The 22,208-nt window shown below is 49.6% G+C and overlaps 1 protein-coding gene across 2 annotated transcripts in view; it reads left to right on the forward strand.

Annotated features, from left to right (window-relative positions):
• LOC121273354 (nck-associated protein 1-like) overlaps positions 1 to 22,208 on the forward strand; it is a 147,200-nt gene that overhangs the window by 102,825 nt on the left and 22,167 nt on the right. For both annotated transcript variants that reach the window (XR_005942005.1, XM_041180530.1), the window contains exons 18-24: positions 216 to 335; positions 460 to 599; positions 4,142 to 4,273; positions 10,758 to 10,976; positions 15,441 to 15,571; positions 19,040 to 19,137; positions 19,581 to 19,674. Coding sequence is in view for 1 of the 2 variants with exons in the window: in XM_041180530.1 (XP_041036464.1) it covers positions 216 to 335; positions 460 to 599; positions 4,142 to 4,273; positions 10,758 to 10,976; positions 15,441 to 15,571; positions 19,040 to 19,137; positions 19,581 to 19,674 (934 nt within the window). In the remaining variant the exon portion in view is untranslated. The remainder of the gene's footprint in view (positions 1 to 215; positions 336 to 459; positions 600 to 4,141; positions 4,274 to 10,757; positions 10,977 to 15,440; positions 15,572 to 19,039; positions 19,138 to 19,580; positions 19,675 to 22,208) is intronic.

Genomic DNA, 22,208 nt, shown 5'->3' on the forward strand with positions numbered 1-22,208 from the left:
ACAAGACAGGGAATTAAGCTCCCGGACGCTAGAGCTAGATCAGGCACTAGGACTGAGCGTATTGGCGCACGTTGGTTAGAGATGCCTCCTGCCAAGGTCACTTTGGCACATGAAACGCAAGGCCCGAGCCTCAGGCTGGAGTGTGGACCCACCCTGGAGGCACCGTTGTTGCTTGAGCGCAGCATCTGATGGGAGTGTCGTGTCTTTCTGTGCAGTACCCTGTCCTCCAGAAGCGAAGCATTGGTCTGTGCAACAATTTTCTGGATGAAATCACCAAACACGCCAGCGTCTGTATGATCGAGCTCTGCTACGAGCAACGGAACCTCAGTGAGAAGGTGGGTGTGGCTGGGCTGGGGGTGGCAGGGGGATGGGGGTGTGGGTTTCTCTTTTTTTGCTCGGAGATAGAAATTCGACGGAGCCGTACTGACACTCACGCCTCCTGGGCTCTTTACCCTGCAGCTCCTGCCCAAGTATACTGCACAGACCATCAGCAAAGCCGTGAACAAGAAGCGTAAGAAACCGGTCAGCAAGAAAGCTGAGCCCAGCCGAGAGAAGCCGGGCACGGAGAGCCAGCGCAAGGATAGACTCATCGACACCAAGTAGGTGAAGGAAATTATGAGTGGGTTACTTGCCGAGAACCCACATCCTCAATGCGTGATTGATGCCAGTTAGTGATGAGCTATATAGCTGTCAGTTGGTCTAGTGTGTGGCCTGGTACCAGCACGTTGTGGTAAATGTACCAGCTGCCCAGGTTGATGGCACAGGAGCGGGCAGCTGTCTCAGGGCTGTACCACTCCTGCTCCAAGGTCCACTTGGCTGAGTTGAACTGACATTCCAACATTATGACACACAATAGCTCAGGGAACTCAAGATATCAGAATGAAGAGGTTGAAGCTAATAATGCCATTTGCGACTGAAAAGGCATAAGTGCAATTTTTTTTAAATTCAGCCATGGGGTGTGGGATTCTCTGGCGAGACCAGCATTTATTGCCCATCCCTAATTACCCTTGAGAAGGTGGTGGGTGAGCTGCCTTCTTGAACCGCTGCAGTCCACGTGGTGTAGGTACACCCACAGTGCTGTTAGGGAGGGAGTTCCAGGATTTTGACCCAGCGACAGTGAAGGAACGGCGATATATTTCCAAGTCAGGATGGTGAGTGACTTGGAGGGGAACTTCCAGGTGGTGGTGTTCCCATGTGTCTGCTGCCCTTGTCCTTCTAGATGGTAGTGGTCGTGGGTTTGGAAGGTGCTGTCAAAGGAGCCTTGTTGAGATCCTGCAGTGCATCTTGTAGATGGTACACACACTGCTGCCACTGTGTGTCAGTGGTGGTGGGAGTGAATGTTTGTGGATGTGGTGCCAATCAAGCGGGGCTGCTTTGTCCTGGATGGTGTTGAGCTTCATGAGCGTTGTGGGAGCTGCACTCATCCAGGCAAGTGGGGAGTATTCCATCACACTCCTGACTTGTGCCTTGTAGATGGTGGACAGGCTTTGGGGAGTCAGGAGGTGACTTACTTTCCGCAGAATTCCCAGCCTCTGACCTGCTCTTGTCGCCACAGTATTTACATGACAATATTTGCTGAGTGGGATGGTGTGGCACACAATGGTGGAAGAAATGGCAGGGAGTTCAGCTGGCACCTGACAGGGGCAACTCACACCTGAAGTATGGCCACTAAATATATGTGCAGGGCAAAACTACCTGGCAGTAATAGTGAGCAATTGACTCTGCAGGTTAAAGGTTAGGAGATCAGTGCCATTTTTTGCAAGGGCACCAGCAGCCAACATGCACTGCAAACAGGGCCAGAGATGGAGAGGGCATTAGTCAGAGACATTCAGAAAGGGGGTCACAGTCAGAGAGGGTGGGTCACAGTCGGAGAGGTGGGGGTAACAGTCGGAGACGATAATTGTCAGAGAGAGGCAGTCACAGTGCAAGGGGGTCACAGTCAGGGATAGAGTGTCACAGTCCAAGAGGGTCACAGTCAGAGAGAGGGGGGGCACAGCCATAGAGAGAAAGGGTCACAGTCAGAGGGGATCACAGTCAGAAAGGGGGGGAGTCGCAGTCAGGGAGAATGGGTCACAGTCAGCGAGAGAAGGTCACAGTCAGAGAGAAGGGGTCACAGCCAGATTGAAAGGGTTACAATCAGAGAAGGGGGGGGTCAGAGTCATAGAGAGGGGGTCACAGTCAGCGAGAGAAGGTCACAGTCAGAGAAAGGGGGTCACAGTCATAGAGAGAAGGTTACAGTCAGAGAAAGGGGGTCACATTAAAGAATGGCTGTCACAGTCGTAGAGAGGGGGTCACAGTCGGAGAGAATCACTGTCAGGGAGAGGGGGTAGGGGGGTGCATGGTGAGCGTCAGAGACCTCTTGGTGCTGGACCCAGGTGTTCATTTGTGCCTGAAATATTAGAGTTGAAAATCTACCTTCCAGTTGTCATCCTTTACCTTTAAGTGGCCACGTTCCTTCAAGTTTCAGCTGCAGTAGTTTACTGCCCACATGTTCCCACCCACATACCCCTTGCTTTACCTCTCACAGCAGTGCCAGTGTCAGCTGGCAGCTTTAGTATTGGGGTAGGACTATTTGCCCTGTTGACATTTTTGTTCTGGTTAAAGGGGATTGTGCTTAATGCTTAATAAAGTCACTTTGTAATAACCTGACCTGTTACTCCAGGGTTGTACTGAGGGGTGGCATTGATTCACAACTGTACCTGCCTATTGTGGTGGTCCAGATGGATGTCCCAGTAGTTCAGCTAACATTCCTCCATTGATGAGACAGGTTAACTGCCCATTCACTGTTTGTCTAAGGACTAGTGACAGTGGTTTTACCTCATTTTATGTCCCCACTTGCCTGGATGAGTGCAGCTCCCACAACACTCAAGAAGCTCAACACCATCCAGGACAAAGCAGCCCACTTGATTGGCACCCCATCCACAAACATTCACTCCCCCCACCACCGGTGCACAGTAGCAGCAGCGTGTACCATCTACAAGATGCACTGCAGGAATTCACCAAGACCCCTTCAACAGCACCTTCCAAACCCACGACCACTACCATCTAGAAGGACAAGGGCAGCAGACACATGGGAACACCACCACCTGGAAGTTCCCCTCCAAGTCACTCACCATCCTGACTTGGAAATATATCGCCGTTCCTTCACTGTCACTGGGTCAAAATCCTGGAACTCCCTCCCTAACAGCACTGTGGGTGTACCTACACCACATGGACTGCAGCGGTTCAAGAAGGCAGCCCACCACCACCTTCTCAAGGGGCAATTAGGGATGGGCAATAAATGCTGGGCCCAGCCAGTGACACCCACATCCTGTAAATGAATTTAGAAAAAGCATTTTGTATTGCTGGGAGGTGTGATAAGGTGTTCTACAAAGGCAAATATTTCTCAGGAAAACAGAAGATAAATTTAGCTTTTCTAATTGTAAAAGGTTAATTATTTTGGGAGGTGACATTGAGCTAACGTGAATTGGATACTCACATGAATCAATACCAGATGCTCTTTAATCTACCAGGTAGCTTTGATGAAAGGTCATCGCCTGAAAGGTTAACTCTCTTTCTCTCTCCACAGATGTTGCCAGACCTGCTGAGTATTCCTAACATTTTCTGTTTTTGCTTCAGATTGCCAGCATTTGTAGTACTTTGCTTTTGTATTTATTCCAGGTACCTTTTACCTCAGACTGCATAGTTCAGGTTGATCCTGGGGTCATGTCTGATTTGAATTGTTTGCCTAATGTTACTCCACCCCCAACCCTGTCCGGCCTTTCTTGAGATGTGGAGATACGTGAGATATTCAGTACCCCAGGATGGTGCTGATAATGCCGGCAGATACATCTGTCACTCAAAGGTGGGATTCTGCTCACCCAGCCCCATATAACCCCGGGCCTGGCTTGGCAAAAATGCAGGATGGTAACCAGCTCTCTGTTCCGCGTGACTTAACTGGGTTAACCCCTGAGCCAGGTCGATGTGCCAACCTGTACCTACGTTTTCTGGGCCTAGGTAAGAGGCACGTCAGGGCGTGTCAGAAGCTCCTGGAGAAAGAGTTGAAGATCGCAAACAGAACAGGACATTTAATTAAAGTGCTCCAAAAGGCTGTGAGTGATTGACCAAGAAAAGTAGCATAAAGTCTATGTTTATATTGCAGCATGGATAAACATCACTTAACCCTCACTGAATACTGCATGACCATCAACCATGTGCGGGAGCTCATCATATTTGACCACATAATATTACCCAACGAATACCTGACAAGCCAATTGGAGGTGCGACTCACCAGGTAATGTATCCGACACAGTACAAGCTGCTGGTCTGCTCTGTGCCATTAAGAAGGGCCTTCAGTCTTATCCAAACAGTTCAGACTCTGGGGCAACTTGAATTAGGCTGGAGCTATTTTCTCTGGGCAATTGAAAAGTAAGGAGAGGCCTGATGGCCTCGCTAATTACAGTTATGAAGGGCTTTTGATTGGGCCCTACGTTCACAAACCTTTGAAGGTATCGAAGGCAAGTTGAGAAGGCTGTTAAAAAAAGCAGACGGGACTGTTAAAAAAATTGGCACTGAGTAACGAAAGCAAGGACCTTATGCCAAACCTGGTTAGGCCCCAGCTGGAGTATTGTGTCCAATTCTGGGCCCCACACTTTAGGAAGGGTATCAAGGCCTTAGAGAGGGTGTGGAGGGGATTTACTAGATTAGTACCAGGGACTGAAGTTAATGTGGACAGACTGGGGTTGCTCTCATGAGAGCAGAGAAGGTTAAGTCGAAATTTGATAGAGGTGTTCAAAATCAGGAAATGTTTTTGATGGATTGAGGAGGAACGGTTTCCAGTGGCAGAAAGGTTATTAACCAGAAGGCACAGGTTTAAGGTAATTGGCAAAAGGACCAAAGGCATCAAGCGAACAGTTGACATTGGAACTGTATCATTCTGTTTGGGCGGATGTGGTGAAACTGGGGTAGAAATTGCTCACCCAATTTTCAGGCAGAACAATGACAGGAAAAGTGATTCCTTTTATAGAGCTCAGCCTGCAATCCGATGATGTCTGTAAAATGCCCAAGATCATACTGGGCTCAAATTTACAAACTTCCAGAGCGATCATTTCAAACCAGCGTTAGACGCCTTACATTTGCTAATGAGGGGCCTAATGTTTGTTATAAGGAGAAGTCAAGCTCCCGAGTGGAGTGGGCCTCCAGTTTCTTGGGCCTGGATGCCACCTAGCGAGCAGCAGGAAGTCCATGTTTAAAACCCTTTGCTGTGGAGCTAGAGAGAGCAAGAGTGCTCCTCTCAGCTTTTCAACACTCCCAAAGGCTGCTGCCTGACTCTCTTGCTTTGACCTCTCCCCCTCCCCAGGACTTAACCTGAGGGTCACTGCTGGCGGGGCAAGCATCCCAACATTGTCATAGTCATTATGGCACAGAAGGAGGCCATTTGGCCCATCAAGTTCATGTTGGCTCTCCATGGAGCAATCCAGTCAGTCCCATTCCCACCCCACTCTATCCTCGTAGCTCTGCCGGTTTATTTCCCTCAAGTGCCCATCAAATTTCCTCCTGAAATCATTCATCGTCTCCGCTTCCACCCCCCTCGTAGGCCGAGAGTTCCAGGTCACTGCCACTCGCTGTGTAAAAAAATTCTTCCTCACATTCCCCCTGTATCTCTTGCCCAAAACCTTTAATCTGTGCCCCCCCTAATTCTTGTTTGATCAACTAATGGGAACAGCTTTTCTTTGTCTACCTCATCTAAACCTGTCATAATCTTATTCATCTCAATCAAATCTCCCCTCAATCCCCTTTGCTCCTAGGAGAACAACCCCAGCTTCTCCAGCCTAACCTTGTAGCTAAAATCCCCCCATCCCTGGAACCATTCTGGTAAATCTCCTCTGCGCCCTCTCAAGGACCCTCACATCCTTCCTAAAGTGTGGGGACCAGAACTGGATGCAATACTCTAGTTGGGGCCTAACCAGAGCTTTAGAAATGTTCAGCGTAATTTCCCTGCTTTTGTACTCAATACCTCTATTTATGAAGCCCACGATCCCTTTTGCTTTGCACATGAACCCCCCCAGGTCCCTCTGCCCCTGCATACTCTTTAGAATTGTGCCATTCAGTCTATATTGTCTCTCCCTATCCCTTCTGTCAAAATGCATCCCCTCACACCTGTCTGTGTTAAATTCCATTTTCCACTTGTCTGCCCTTTCTGTTAGACTATCCATGTCCTGCTGTAGTTAATTGGCATCATCCTCACTATTAATCACACCTCCAACTTTGATATCCTCAGAAAGTTTTGAAATTCTACTCTGTATTCCAAACTCCAAGTCATTTATACCTATATATAAAATGCACTGTCAGTCCTAGCACTGACTCTTGGGGAACACCAAACTTTTATGTGTTATTTTGTCAAACACTTTCTTAAAATCCATATAGACAACATCCACTGCATTCCCTTCATTAACCTTCTCTGTTACTTCATCAAAAAATTCAATTAGATTAGTCAAGCACGATCTGCCTTCTACAAATCCATGCTGACTCTCCTTAATTCACTCAAACCTCTCCTTAATTCACTCAAACCTCTCCTTAATTCACTCAAACCTCTCCTTAATTCACTCAAACCTCTCCAAGCGCCTAATGGTAATTTCCCTGATTACTGTTTCTAAAACCTTACCCACCAGTGATGTTAAACTAACTGGCCTGTAGTTACTAGTAATGTCCTTACACCCTTTCTTGAGGGAAGATCGGAAGATTATGGTGAGCCCTTCCACTATCTCTACCTTCACTTCCAGTAGTAGCCTGGGATGCAAGCCATCTGGACTAGGTGATGTATCCATCCTAAGCATAGCCAGCTTTTCCAGTCTATTCTCCCTCTCAATTTTCACTCCATCCATTCCCGCTATCACCGGTTCTGCTGTCAATATTTTACCTGCATCCTCTTCCTCAGTGAACACTTATACAAAGAACTCATTAAATATTCTAGCCTTGTCCTTGTCTCTAAGTATATATCACCCTCTTTGTCCCAAATAGGCCTCACTCCACCCCTTACTACCCATTTATTATTTATATGTTAGTAGAACATTTTTGGATTCCCTTTTATGTTGACTGCCGTTCTATTCTCATATTCTCTCTTTGCCAGTCTCACTTTCCTCTTTAATTCCCTCTCAACTTATTTTTGTTTTTGACCTGGTTCTCACTTGAAGACTTCACCTGACATACACCATATGCCCAATTTTTTTGTTTAACATATTCTCTGTTTCTCTCACCTATGAGGAGCCCTGCCTTTGGCTCTCTGACTGTTCCTCCCTTGTCAGAATGTATCCAGCATGTGTCTGAAAGATCACTCATTACAGCTTTTCCTGTCAATTGTTATGATCCCCACAGAGACCGATAACTTTAAACAAGACATTTGAATTCCCAGTGACCAACTTAAAAGAATTGCACGGCAAGAGTTCAAGTTTAAAGACTTTTACTGCAACAAACAAACTAAAAGCAACAGCGACCAAACACTACTTAGCAGGCACCTAGTGCTCTAAACTACAGAAAGGATATCCGCCCTTTAATCTTTTAACAGAACCGTAACCCCCATGCCACAGTTGTAGTTTACATTCCACTCTCCACAGAGTAGGATTTTTCACAAGAAACAGTCCAATGTCACACCCAGCTCCCGATGGGTTTGCCTCTTCCCATTTCACAGAGTGGTGACATCAAGTAATCGTCAAAAGGTGCTCCCCTCAGTTCCTGGAGAAGTCCCAAATTGAATACCAGCAGTAAGGCCAGCTCCGGTGACTCTTCCCTGCCCTCCCCCACCCTCAGCTACGCTGGGACGAATCTCCCGGATCCCTTAGATTTCCATGAGATGTGTCTCTTTGACCAGGGACTGTCTTTCCTCCTGTGTTTCTGCTTGCAGGGTAGCCCGCAGAAGGGACAAACTTTCCTCTCTGCTGACCATACTAGGTGCAGTCCTTTGTCTCTCAGTGAAACCTCCCTCTGTCTCTCTTTTCTGTCCAAACAATTGGAGACCGAAAGTCTATCCACAGTCAGCACAGCTGCTCATGCCTTTGTTTAGGTGTGAACATTTTACACTTTGCTCCCAGTAAGTCTCACTCTCGGCCTCCCTGTCCCCATAGTAACCAAGCTACCTGGCCTGTTGCCAGGCAGAATTCATAACAGATCACATGACCCTCTTCGCTACCTCATTTCACCTGGAATTAAAGACACAGTCCCAAAACATAATCATCTTATAAAACATCACATTCATAACATAACCTTTGGTTCCATTCTACACTGGCTAGATTCCCTCTTATCCTGTTGAATTTAGCCCTCTTCCAATTTAGAAATTCTTCTTTAGATTGTTTCCTTATCTTCTCCATTACTAGTTTAAAATTTTATGATGGGCACTCTTACTCAAGTGCTTCCCTACAGACATTTGGAGCACTTGGCCCAGCTCATTCATCATTGCGCAGTTAGTGAGCCGTCTCTGCTGGTGAGATTGGCATGTGGGAGCACATTCAAATTTGTGAAATGAGGTCCAAGGTTGACTTTTAAGTAAACCTTAGGGCCTCCTGAACTCTGTTGAGTTCAACAACATCAGACCATGAACTCTGTCCTCCATCTTTACCCCCTTTTTTAATCCATTTTTTATTTATTTATTTTTATTCATTCTTTCTTTTATTTTACTTTATTCACCTTTATCCCCAAACCACACCCCCAGCCCCACAGGGCCATCTATCATTTGTTCTTAGGTTGTGCTTTCACAGGGCACTGGCCCTCGTTCTACTATTAACACACTCTGCTATTTTACCTTTATGCCACTATCAGCACCTTCTTTAGTCTTTAACACTACCATTAACACTCCCTTTATACCACTATCAGCACCTTCTTTAGTCTTTAACACTACCATTAACACTCCCTTTATACCACTATCAGCACCTTCTTTAGTCTTTAACACTACCATTAACACTCCCTTTATACCACTATCAGCACCATCTTTAGTCTTTAACACTACCATTAACACTCCCTTTATACCACTATCAGCACCATCTTTAGTCTTTAACACTACTATTAACACTCCCTTTATACCACTATCAGCACCTTCTTTAGTCTTTAACACTACCATTAACACTCCCTTTATACCACTATCAGCACCTTCTTTAGTCTTTAACACTACCATTAACACTCCCTTTGTCTTGTGTCCTTGACATCTTTGTCAATCTCTCCTGAGCTCCCACCTATCCCTGACCTTCTATTTTGCTCCACCTACTCCAGCCCCTCTTAAACAGTATAAAATCCATCACATTTCTACCTCTCTTTAGCTCTGAAGAAGGGTCACCCAAACTCGAAGTGTTAACTCAGTTGCTCTCTCCATAGATGCTGCCAGGCCCGCTGAGCTTTTCCGGCATCTTCTGTTCTTATTACTCGGGCCTCCTGGTTGAGACAGGCTTAAGTGGGTGATAAGTAATTTCCGTCCATTGTTGGCATAGTCCAGAACAATGTAAGATAGATATAAAGATATACTAACTGATCAAATAATGAATTAGACATTTCGCACAGAGTGGTGAGAATGTGAAACTCGTTGCCACATGCAGCAGTTGAAGTGAATAGCAGAGGTACATTCAAGGATGTTTTGATATATGCACAAGGGAGAAAAAAAAATAGGGATATGGGGGCATTGTGGAACGAGGTAAAGAGTGGGAGGAGGTTCAGTGGAGCATAAACACCAGTATAGACCAATTGGGCTAAATGACCTGCTTCTGTGTTGCAAGTTCTGTCTGGTTCTGTATTATTCTCTGTTTGTAGCAATATACCAACCAGAAGTGCTAACCTTTAGTGCCATTGAGTGTTGTTACTCCTTCAACCTTGGCAAAGAGTCCATGATGAAGGCAAGTCCCAAGAAGAATTTTGCAGTGGATGAGCAAGAAACATTATTGAGTATTTTGCTTAGGTCAGAGCAGATATTGGTGAGCATAATGAAGGAGAAGATTGTACAATATCAAAAGGACTTTTCTGCTCATGGTTTTGTTTGTGAGTCATTTTTTGAAGTAAAGTTTTGCCTCACATGTTTTCACTTACAAAAAAGACAAAAGATCTTTGGCTCTTAGTTCCTGTCCATGTTTATTACATTGTTTTTTAATAAATTATTCCATGGTACGTGGGAGTCACTGGCAAGACCAACATATGTTGCCCATCCCTAATTGCCCTTGAACTGAGTGGCTTGCTGGGCCATTTCAGGGGGCAGTTAAGAGTCAGCCACATTGCTGTGGGTCTGGAGTCACATGTAGGCCAGACCAGGTAAGGACAGCAGATTTCCTTCCCTAAAGGGCATTAGTGACACAGATGGGTTTTTACAATAATTAATGAGTTTCATGTTCATCATCACTGAGGCTAGCTTTCAATTCCAGATTTATTCATTGAATTTAAACTCCACCAGCTGCCGTGGTGGGATTTGAACCTGTGTCCCCAGAGCAATAGCCTGGGCCTCTGGATTATAACTCCAGTGACATTATCACTGCACCACCGTCTCCCGCTGTACTAGAAACCTCCTCCTTCCCTCTACATGTTCCTCTTCCTTGCCCAGTTTTCTTCTATGTTTGAAGTCTTTTGGGTTCCCAAAGGATTAGGGTATATCCTCAGTGTTTCTCCTATAGTTCAGCTGTTAAGAAGGGGTTCCACGATCTGTTTCCTACCCAGCCCTTTAGTTAATGCTCTCTTGGTTGAAGCTGTTGGCTCCTTTGTATTAGGCCAGTTGAAGACTGATGGCATTTCAATCCTTTTATTCTGCCTTTCAGAGCTATTATGCGGCTAACTGGTTACAACCAAGCTACCCAGGAGATTGCCAAACCCTCTGAAGTGCTGTCCGGAGTCAAGGCATTCATAGGATTTATACATTCCATCAGCCATTATGTTAACATTGATGTTGCCAGGATTTGCAAGGATGTGTTGTTGCAGCAATCTCAAGCTGTAGATGCCAATGGGGAAATGACCCTGACCACTGCTTACACCAACTGGTAGGTAGAAAACTCCCTAACACAGAGTAGTAACTAAAATGTGCCACAAATATGGTTCGGACCATTTCTGTTGATCTCGCCGGAGTGCCAGAGTTCAGCAGTGTGTTTGTTCCTTTCACAATTCATTGCCAGTGTTCGGTTACAATTAGTGCCATAGTTTTTAATTTGCTAAGTAATCCATGTGAGATATTCGATGTAATATATTTGGATTTTCAAAAGGCGTTTGATAAGGTGCCACATTGGCAGACTCATGCTGAAGACCAGAGCATGTGGAGTCAGGGGGCAAGCGGAAGGATGTATAGCAAGCTGGCTACAGACAGGAAACAGAGAGGGGGCGCAGGACAGCTACTCTGGGAAGGTATACCACGAGGAGCAGTGCTGGGCCCACTGTTGTTCACCGTTTAGCTCAATAAATTGGAGTCAGGAATTTGATGTGCATTTCAAAATTTGCGGATCACACCAAACTGGGGTACAGAGTTAATTGTACACTGAGGAGGATGGTGATAACACACTAGAAAACATGAAATAAACCAGAAGAATGGGCATGTAATTGTCAAACTAATTTCAATATATGTAAGGGCGAGGTGGTGTATTTTGTTAAAAGCAATAAGGAGGTTAGATACTCATTGAAAGATACCCTAAATGGGGTAGAAGAGCAGAGGGATTGGATATATGATAACTATCAATGAAGATTAATAAGGCCATAAGCAAATAAACAAAGTACTGTTCAAGCTAAAGGGCTAAATTGAAAATTAGAGAAGTTCTGTTAAACTCGTATAGAACCTTGGCTATACGACACTAGGTTCTCGTTTCCATATTGTAACAAGGGATATTGAGGCAGTGGAGAAGGTGCAAACAATTCACAAGGATGATACCAGACTGAGAGGGTATATCACTCAAAGAAGATTGAACAGACTGGGGCTGTTTTCCCAAGATAGGAGAAGCTGAGGGGTGACCAGGTCGATATCTTTAAAATAATGAAAAGTTTTGATAGACATAGGGAAGACATTTCTGCTTGTAGGACATCCAAAACTAGGGGCCATAAATATAAGATAGATGACTTTGTTTTGGTCTGATGAGTTGGCGTGATGGGGTGTGACTGGAGTATGATAGGATATGATGTAATAATAAAGAAAGTCTCGCATTTATATTACACCTTTCACAACCTCAGGATGTCCCAAGCTCTTTTCAGCCTAATGAAGCACTTTTAAAGTGTAGACATTGTTGTAAAGTAGGAAACATGGCAGCCAATTTGCACACACCAAGATCCAACAAAGTGATATTGTAATGATCAGACAATCTGTTTTAGTGATGTTGACTGATAGATATATGTAAGGACACCAGGAGAGCTCCCCTGTTCTTCTTCAGAATAGTGCTATGGGATCTTCCAGATGAGAGGGCAGGCGGGGCCTTGTTTTAACATCTCACCCTAAAGGTCTCTGACAGTGCAGCACTCCCTCAGTACTGACCCTCCGACAGTGCAGCACTCCCTCAGTACTGACCCTCTGACAGTGCAGCACTCCCTCAGTACTGACCCCCTGACAGTGCAGCACTCCCTCAGTACTGACCCTCTGACAGTGCTCACTCCCTGAGTACTGACCCCCTGACAGTGCAGCACTCCCTCAGTACTGACCCTCTGACAGTGCTCACTCCCTGAGTACTGACCCTCCGACAGTGCAGCACTCCCTCAGTACTGACCCTCTGACAGTGCAGCACTCCCTCAGTACTGACCCCCTGACAGTGCAGCACTCCCTCAGTACTGACCCTCTGACAGTGCAGCACTCCCTCAGTACTGACCCTCTGACAGTGCAGCACTCCCTCAGTACTGACCCTCCGACAGTGCAGCACTCCTTCAGTACTGACCCTCTGACAGTGCAGCACTCCCTCAGTACTGACCCTCTGACAGTGCAGCACTCCCTCAGTACTGACCCTCTGACAGTGCAGCACTCCCTCAGTACTGACCCTGCAACAGTGCGGCTCTCCCTCAGTACTGACCCTCTTGACAGTGCAGCACTCCCTCAGTACTGACCCTCTGACAGTGCAGCACTCCCTCAGTACTGACCCTCTGACAGTGCAGCACTCCCTCAGTACTGACCCTCTGACAGTGCAGCACTCCCTCAGTACTGACCCTCTGACAGTGCAGTACTCCTTCAGTACTGACTCTCTGACAGTGCAGCACTCCCTCAGTACTGACCCTCCGACAGTGCAGCACTCCCTCAGTACTGACCCTCCGACAGTGCAGCACTCCCTCAGTACTGACCCTCCGACAGTGCGGCACTCCCTCAGTATTGACCGTCCAACGGTGCTCAAGTCTCTGAGTTGGAGTCTTGAACCCACAGTACTCAGTCAGAGGTGAGAGTCATGTCAGTGAACCACAGCTGACACATTAATGGGAGTGTGAGGGAGCAATGGAATTAAATGGGTGAAATGGAGTGGGATGGAATGTGAGGATGTGTTGGGATATGACGGGGTGATGGAGTGGCACGAAATGCTGCTGCTTTGTCCTGGATGGTGTTGAGCTTCTTGAGTGTTGTGGGAGCTGCACTCATCCAGGCAAGTGGGGAGTATTCCATCACACTCCTGACTTGTGCCTTGTAGATGCTGAGACAGTATAAAATAAAGGGAGAAACTCTGAAGGAGGTGCAGGATCAAAGGGTGTATTTGCATATAAATCATTGAAGATGGCAGGGCATGTTAAGAGAGCAGCTAATAACGCATATGATCTCGTAGGTTTTATTAATATGGGCATTGAGTACAAGAGTAAGGAGGTCATGTTAAACGTGTATAAAACACTAGGTAGGCCTCATCTGGAGTACTCTGTCCAGTTCTGAGCACCATATTTGAGGAAAGATGTGAAGGCATTGGAGAGAGTACAGAGGAGATTCACAAGAATGATTCCAGGGATGAAGAACTGTAGCTACGAAGACATATTGGAGAGGTTGGGACTGTTTTCCTTGGAGAAAAGAAGGCTGAGAGGAAACTTGATAGAGGGATTCAAGATCATGAGGGGTATGGACAGAGTAAATAGTGAGAAACTTCCCAGAGAACATCAAGAACTACAAGGCACAGATTCAGAACAATGGGCAAAAGGAGTGAGTGATGTGAGGAAAGATTTTTAACCCAGAGGATGCCTGGAGTCTGGAACGTACTTCCTGAGAGGGTGGTGGAGGCAGGTTCAATCGAGGTATTCAAAAGGGAATTCAGCCTGAGGGTTGAAAACGTCCACCTCAATAATTGGCCACTTAAGGGTCTCAGCTGATGCAAAGATGGGCGGAATCCCGGTGGGAAGACCATCTGAGGGATTTTACACTCACCCTCACTACTGATGCACTCATGGCAGAAGGTAAAATTCTGCCCTCAAGTAATTTCCAGATTGGATTTGTCCTGCTTTTTGTGTACAGGACATACCTGGGCAATTTTCCACATAGCCGGGTAGATGCCAGTGTTGTAGCTGTACTGGAACAGCTTGGCTAGGGCCACAGCAAGTTCTGGAGCACAAGTCTTCAGTAGTATGCTGAAGCCTTGAGTGATATGATGGAGTGTGATTTAGTGTGGAGGGATACGGTGGGCGGAGTGCAGGGGGAAGCGGGTGGGGTGCCTGGGGGGAGCGGGTGGAGTGCCCGGGGGGAGTGGGTGGGGTGCCTGGGGGGAGCGGGTGGAGTGCCTGGGGGGAGCGAGCGGGTCGAGTGCCTGGGTGGGGGGGGGGGAGCGGGAGAAGCAGACCTACAAGTGACATATGGACCTACAGGTACTCATTGTCCGTCTGTATCTCTGTCATTCACTGACATGTGGACCTACAGGTACTCATTGTCTGTATCTCTCTCATTCACTGACATGTGGACCTACAGGTACTCATTGTCTGTATCTCTCTCATTCACTGACATGTGGACCTACAGTCACTCGTCCATTTATGTCTACTGCCATTCAATGACCATCTGCAATGCATGACACACACCAGTGGTCAGTGACTATGCCAATGGTTACACCTTATCTTCATAGCTGTTGCCAAAGAGGTGAACCCAAAGGAAACTCCGCTTAAACTAAGAATGAGCTCTTTATAATGACAATGAATTCTCTCAATTTGTGCAACCTTAGAGCATAATCAGTTTAAACCAGATGCCAGCTCACTCTTGTATTGTTCAGACAGCTTCCTTTCAGTTTTAGCTTTATAAGGAGTTCATTCCTATTGGTCACATCGCGATTTGAAAGCAGCACAGTAGTTAGATCCAAAGTTGGCCATGGGGTCGATGCTTTGGCTGTGGTTTGCTGAGAGGAATCTGATTAAGCTGTCCATACCTGCTTTGGTTCAGTGACTGAGCATCACCTGTGGTCTGTTTAGAGCCAGTGAGACCCGATGGCTCAGCACTGGTCAGTTTGGTTCTGTGGATGCAAGACCGCGATAGTGCCAACCTTCTGACTACATTTCACATGAGGTTCACATCGAAATGACTCTCCCTTTTATAGGTACTTGGAGAGTCTTCTGAGGCAGACCAGTACTGGGATCATCATTCACTCCCCAGCTGTCAGGGCGTTTGTGAGCATGCCTGTCGAAAATATGGCAATATTCAATGCTGAGGAATATTCCGATATTTCAGGTTTGTGAATAGGCTGCAATTAATAATTAATCATAATTTACAACTACAATATTAACACTGAAATTTGCCCCAAATCCACCATCTGGTGCAAAAGGTTGAGGAATTTTAAGTGCAAATGATGCCCAGCACTATCTTTTGCACTAATTTAAAAAAAAAACATTGGCCTGCCCACAAAACTGGCCATTGCCCTCGATTGGACAAATTGCCAGAGTGAGTCTCTCCTCCTCGCTCCGAAATGAAACCAAAATACTGCAGATGCTGGAAATCTGCAATAAAAACTGAAAATGCTGGAAAAACTCAGCAGGTCGGACAGCGTCTGCAGAGAGAAATGTTTCAGGGTCATGAGCGTTCCCTCAAGTGCCTGTTCAATTCCACCACAAACCATTTATGCCGCCCCCCACAAAACTGCTCACACCCCCCCGACTCTGCTCACTCCCCCCCGACACTGCTCACCCCCCCCCGACACTGCTCACCCCCCCCCGACACTGCTCACCCCCCCCGACACTGCTCACTCCCCCCGACACTGCTCACTCCCCCCGACACTACTCACTCCCCCCTGACACTGCTCACTCCCCCCGACACTGCTCACTCCCCCCTGACACTGCTCACCCCCCCGACACTGCTCACTCCCCCCCGACACTGCTCACCCCCCCCCGACTCTGCTCACCCGCCCCCCCGACACTGCTCACCCTCCCCGACACTGCTCACCCCCCCGACACTGCTCACCCCCCCCGACACTGATCACTCCCCCCGACACTGCTCACCCCCCCGACACTGCTCACCCCCCCCCGACACTGATCACTCCCCCCGACACTGCTCACCCCCCCCCGACACTGCTCACCCCCCCCGACACTGCTCACTCCCCCCTGACACTGCTCACCCCCCCCCGACACTGCTCACTCCCCCCTGACACTGCTCACCCCCCCCGACACTGCTCACTCCCCCCGACACTGCTCACTCCCCCCCCGACACTGCTCACTCCCCCCGACACTGCTCACTCCCCCCGACACTACTCACTCCCCCCTGACACTGCTCACCCCCCCCGACACTGCTCACTCCCCCCGACACTGCTCACTCCCCCCCCGACACTGCTCACTCCCCCCCCGACTCTGCTCACTCCCCCCGACACTGCTCACTCCCCCCGACACTGCTCACTCCCCCCCCGACACTGCTCACTCCCCCCGACACTGCTCACTCCCCCCCCGACACTGCTCACTCCCCCCCCGACTCTGCTCACTCCCCCCGACACTGCTCACCCCCCCCCGACACTGCTCACCCCCCCCGACACTGCTCACCCCCCCCCGACACTGCTCACCCCCCCCGACACTGCTCACCCCCCCCGACACTGCTCACCCCCCCCCGACTCTGCTCACTCCCCCCCGATACTGCTCACTCCCCCCGACACTGCTCACAACCCCCCGACTCTGCTCACACCCCCCCGACTCTGCTCACCCCCCCCGACACTGCTCACTCCCCCCGACACTGCTCACCCCCCCCGACACTGCTCACTCCCCCCCGACACTGCTCACTCCCCCCGACACTGCTCACAACCCCCCGACTCTGCTCACACCCCCCCGACTCTGCTCACACCCCCCTGACACTGCTCACTCCCCCCCCGACACTGATCACCCCCCCATGACACTGCTCACTCCCCCCGACACTGCTCACCCCCCCCAACACTGCTCACCCCCCCGACACTGCTCACCACCCCCCCGACACTGCTCACCACCCCCGACACTGCTCACCCCCCCGACACTGCTCACCCCCCCATGACACTGCTCACCCCCCCGACACTGCTCACCACCCCCGACACTGCTCACCCCCCCGACACTGCTCACTCCCCCCGACACTGCTCACTCCCCCCGACACTGCTCACCCCCCCCAACACTGCTCACCCCCCCGACACTGCTCACCACCCCCCCGACACTGCTCACCACCCCCGACACTGCTCACCACCCCCGACACTGCTCACCCGCCCCCCGACACTGCTCACTCCCCCCGACACTGCTCACCCCCCCCCGACACTGCTCAACCCCCCCGACACTTCTCACCCCCCCCGACACTGCTCACCCCCCCCGACACTGCTCACCCTCCCCGACACTGCTCACCCCCCCGACACTGCTCACCCCCCCCAACACTGCTCCCCCCCCCGACTCTGCTCACCCCCCCGACACTGCTCACCCCCCCCGACACTGTTCACCCCCCCCGACACTGCTCACCCGCCCCCCGACACTGCTCACCCTCCCCGACACTGCTCACCCTCCCCGACACTGCTCACCCCCCCGACACTGCTCACCCGCCCCCCCCCGACACTGCTCACCCGCCCCCCCGACACTGCTCACCCCCGCAACACTGCTCACCCCCCCCGACACTGCTCACCCCCCCCGACACTGCTCATCCCCCCCGACACTGCTCACCCCCCCCCCGACACTGCTCACCACCCCCACCCCCGACACTGCTCACCCCCCCGACACTACTCACCCCCCCGACACTGCTCACCACCACCCCCCCCGACACTACTCACTCCCCCCGACACTACTCACCCCCCCCGACACTGCTCACTCCCCCCGACACTGCTCACTCCCCCCGACACTACTCACCCCCCCCGACACTGCTCAACCCCCCCGACACTGCTCACCTTCCCCCCCGACACTGCTCACCACCCCCCCGACACTACTCACCCCCCCGACACTGCTCACCACCACCCCCCCGACACTACTCACTCCCCCCGACACTACTCACCCCCCCCGACACTGCTCACCCCCCCCGACACTACTCACTCCCCCCGACACTACTCACCCCCCCCGACACTGCTCACCACCCCCCGACACTGCTCACCTTCCCCCCCCGACACTGCTCACCACCCCCCCGACACTACTCACCCCCCTGACACTGCTCAAACCCCCCGACACTGCTCACCACCCCCCGACACTGCTCACCTTCCCCCCCGACACTGCTCACCACCCCCCCGACACTACTCACCCCCCCCGACACTACTCACCCCCCCGACACTGCTCAACCCCCCCGACACTGCTCACCACCCCCCGACACTGCTCACCACCCCCCAACACTGCTCACCGCCCCCCCGACACTGCTCACCCCCACCCACCCCCACCCTCGACACTGCTCACACCACCCCCCCCCCGACACTGCTCGCAGGAAAGGGAAGCAGCCCTGAGGCCAAGCACCAGAGGAGGTGTGCAGAGGTCAGACTGTAGTAGTTTAAGCGTGCAGTGTGGGTGGACCTTTCTGAGGGTGGAAATACTGGATCTGAGGGTGATGCTCACTATCACAGCTCTGGAGCATCAACCTGCATCCTTTCCCACCAGTGATCCCTGGGATCCAGCAGGCGTGGCCCATATCCCTTGAACTTCAGTGACTGACCCGTGTACTCCTGCCTATCCCCCCCCCGATTGTTCAGTTTTGACTGCGAGACCCTTGCTCCTGATTCCAATCTTAACTTTGCAGAGATGCAGGCGTTGGCAGAGCTGATTGGACCATATGGGATGAAGCACCTGAGTGAACACCTGATGTGGCACATCACATCCCAAGTGAGCGAGCTGAGGGTAAGAAATGTGCCAGCTGGCCCTCTGATGCACTCATTGGCGCGTGTACCCCTGGGAAATGATGCCAGCCACCCAGTGACAACCTTCAGCAGCTCCCTGGATGCAGTCAGCCCAGGTTCTGTGGGTAGGCCTGTGCCATCTGTTGGAGCAGGAATTCTAAATCCGAATGGATATCTGATTTGTTATTTTGTTGGGGGGGGGGCGTTGGCAGGGGGGTAGCTGGGCAGGCTGGGGTTGGGCAGGGTGCGGGGGGCACACTGAGGGTAGCAAGGCTGGCAGCGCAGGCAAAAGCAGGCCCTAGCTGAGCAAGGTGGGTCGATTGATAGCGACGACAAGCCTGGCAAGACAGTGTAGACGTCAGCAAGATTGTCGAATTGAGATGGGGAGAGAGAACATGACCTCAGGCTGGACAAGATCTCATAACAGGAGTTATGTTTGAACAGAAACTGGTGGTGGAGAACATGGACATCTTGACCCAGGTGAAGTCCAATCTTCAGAAGCCAGACTTGATGACACAACTTGCAAAACGGCTAACCTGTGAGTGCCATAGCACTACCTGTCTGATAATTTATCAATTCTACATTTGTTATATAACCTTTCAGTTTGATGTGTTGTCTATCTGTCTGCTACTTTGACCATTTACCCCTCTGATGTTCTACATGCCTCATACAGTGCTGCCTGATAACTTGTATTCTTCTTCCGGCTTCCCCCATTTCACTTGGGCTCACCACAATGCTGGTTGATCACCCTTCTCCATTTCCTCCTGTCAGTCACCCATTCCTATTCCAGTCCCGGTGCAGTTAAGCCTCTCGCCACCCGCAGCTTTCCATCTGGTCTAAGGCCTTTCTCTTCTCCTCCTTCCTGCCAGCCCCATCTCCAGAACTCGCCTCACCACATTTCCTCTCTCTCTCCGCAACAGATGACCATCCCACTTCAGTCTCTTCTTGGCTACTTTCTTTGATGCTCCCACAATCTTCACTGATCCCAGATGTGCTGATTCCTGATCTTGTCCTTACTCGTCACTCCACACATCCATCTCAGCAGCTCATTGCTATGTGCCAAATGATGGTCTGATAATGTATCTATAGGTTATGCTCTCTGTCTGTTGGGATATCTGTTTCTGATTCATTATGTACATTATCTCTGTAATGTCTTAAACTGCCCGACAAGTTATCTGTGCAGTCCATTGTCAGATATTTTGCCTTCCTGACACAATACCTGTCTGATACTGTACCTGTCAGGTCATCCCCTGTCCAACACTTGGTTGAATACATGTGCTGTCCAAAACTAGGTCTGATACATTGCCCAGGACTGTAGCACTCCAAAACTTCACTTGTCAGTACATTATCTGTCTGACACATTAGCGACCTGATACTTTGCCTGCCTAAAAGATTACTTCTCAAAATCTTGCTTGCATAAACTTTACAAGGCTTTCCTTGCCCTGAACTGTATCTTGCTTGATACGATGCACTTCAATACATTACCTGACTGCTTCACAATCTGTCTGTTTTTGATATGACTTTGGTAGATTCAGGGGGAATCGAACTGAGCAATTTGCTTCCATCCCAAAAACAACCAGTTACGGTGGTCGCTTTTATTATTAACCCGCAGTCTGCTGTCATTTCCGAACAATGGGCTCAACAAATCTGCAGTGAAGATCGAGCTGGAGTTCAAAGTGTTATTGAGAACTTGCTGCATTTGGACATTAATGTCAACTCACTTTATGAAGTAGAGCGAGTCAAAATGTTCAGCCAACCTGTCCTGGGAGTGTTTGATGGGGACAGTGTAGAGGGAGCTTTACTCTGTATCTAACCCCGTGCTGTACCTGTCCTGGGAGTGTTTGATGGGTACAGTGTAGAGGGAGCGTTACTTGGTATCTATCCCCGTGCTGTACCTGTCCTGGGAGTGTTTGATGGGGACAGTGTAGAGGGAGCTTTACTCTGTATCTAACCCCGTGCTGTACCTGTCCTGGGAGTGTTTGATGGGTACAGTGTAGAGGGAGCTTTACTCTGTATCTAACCCCGTGGTGTTCCTGTCCTGGGAGTGTCTGATGGGGACAGTGTCGAGGGAGATTTACTCTGTATCTAATCCCGTGCAGTACCTGTCCTGGGAGTGTTTAATGGGGACAGTGTAGAGGTAGATTTACTCTGTGTCTAACCCCGTGCTGTACCTGTCCTGGGAGTGTTTGATGGGGACAGTGTAGAGGGAGCTCTACTCTGTATCTAACCCTGTGCTGTACCTGCCCTGGGAGTGTTTGATGGGGACAGTGTAGAGGGAGCTTTACTCTGTATCTAACCCCGTGCTGTTCCTGTCCTGGGAGTGTCTGATGGGGACAGTGTCGAGGGAGTTTTACACTGTATCTAATCCCGTGCTGTATCTGTCCTGGGAGTGTTTGATGGGGACAGTGTAGAGGGAGCTTTACTTTGTATCTAACCCTGTGCTGTACCTGTCCTGGGAGTGTTTGATGGGGACAGTGTAGAGGGAGCTTTATTCTGCATCTAACCCCGTGCTGTACCTGTCCTGGGAGTGTTTGATGGGTACAGTGTAGAGGGAGCTTTACTCTGTATCTTACCCTGTGCTGTACCTGCCCTGGGAGTGTTTGATGGGGACAGTGTAGAGGGATCTTTACTCTGTATCTAACCCTGTGCTGTACCTGTCCTGGGAGTGTTTGATGGGGACAGTGTAGAGGGAGCTTTACTCTGTATCTAACGCCGTGCTGTACCTGTCCTGGGAGTGTTTGATTGGGGCAGTGTAGAGGGAGCTTTACTCTGTATCTAACCCCGTGCTGTACCTGCCCTGGGAAGATAGGACAGTGTACAAGGAGCTTTTGATGTAAGCTGAGTTTACAGTGCTGAGCATGTGAGATTCTCCCAGCTCAATCTCGGGCACTGCTCTGCTGGATTGTACTGATGTCTGTTTCCTAACTCGGACACCCAATACTTTGCTCTTCAGAATATTTTTTTGTTTTACATAAAGCCTCTTACAAAACACACAACCCCTACATGGATTGTGTAGCAACTCATTGTGTGTAACAAATTACATAGCTAGTTTTATAAAGCAAGAGACAGTGG

This window comes from Carcharodon carcharias, chromosome X, assembly GCF_017639515.1.
Source record: "Carcharodon carcharias isolate sCarCar2 chromosome X, sCarCar2.pri, whole genome shotgun sequence".
NCBI lineage: Eukaryota > Metazoa > Chordata > Chondrichthyes > Lamniformes > Lamnidae > Carcharodon > Carcharodon carcharias.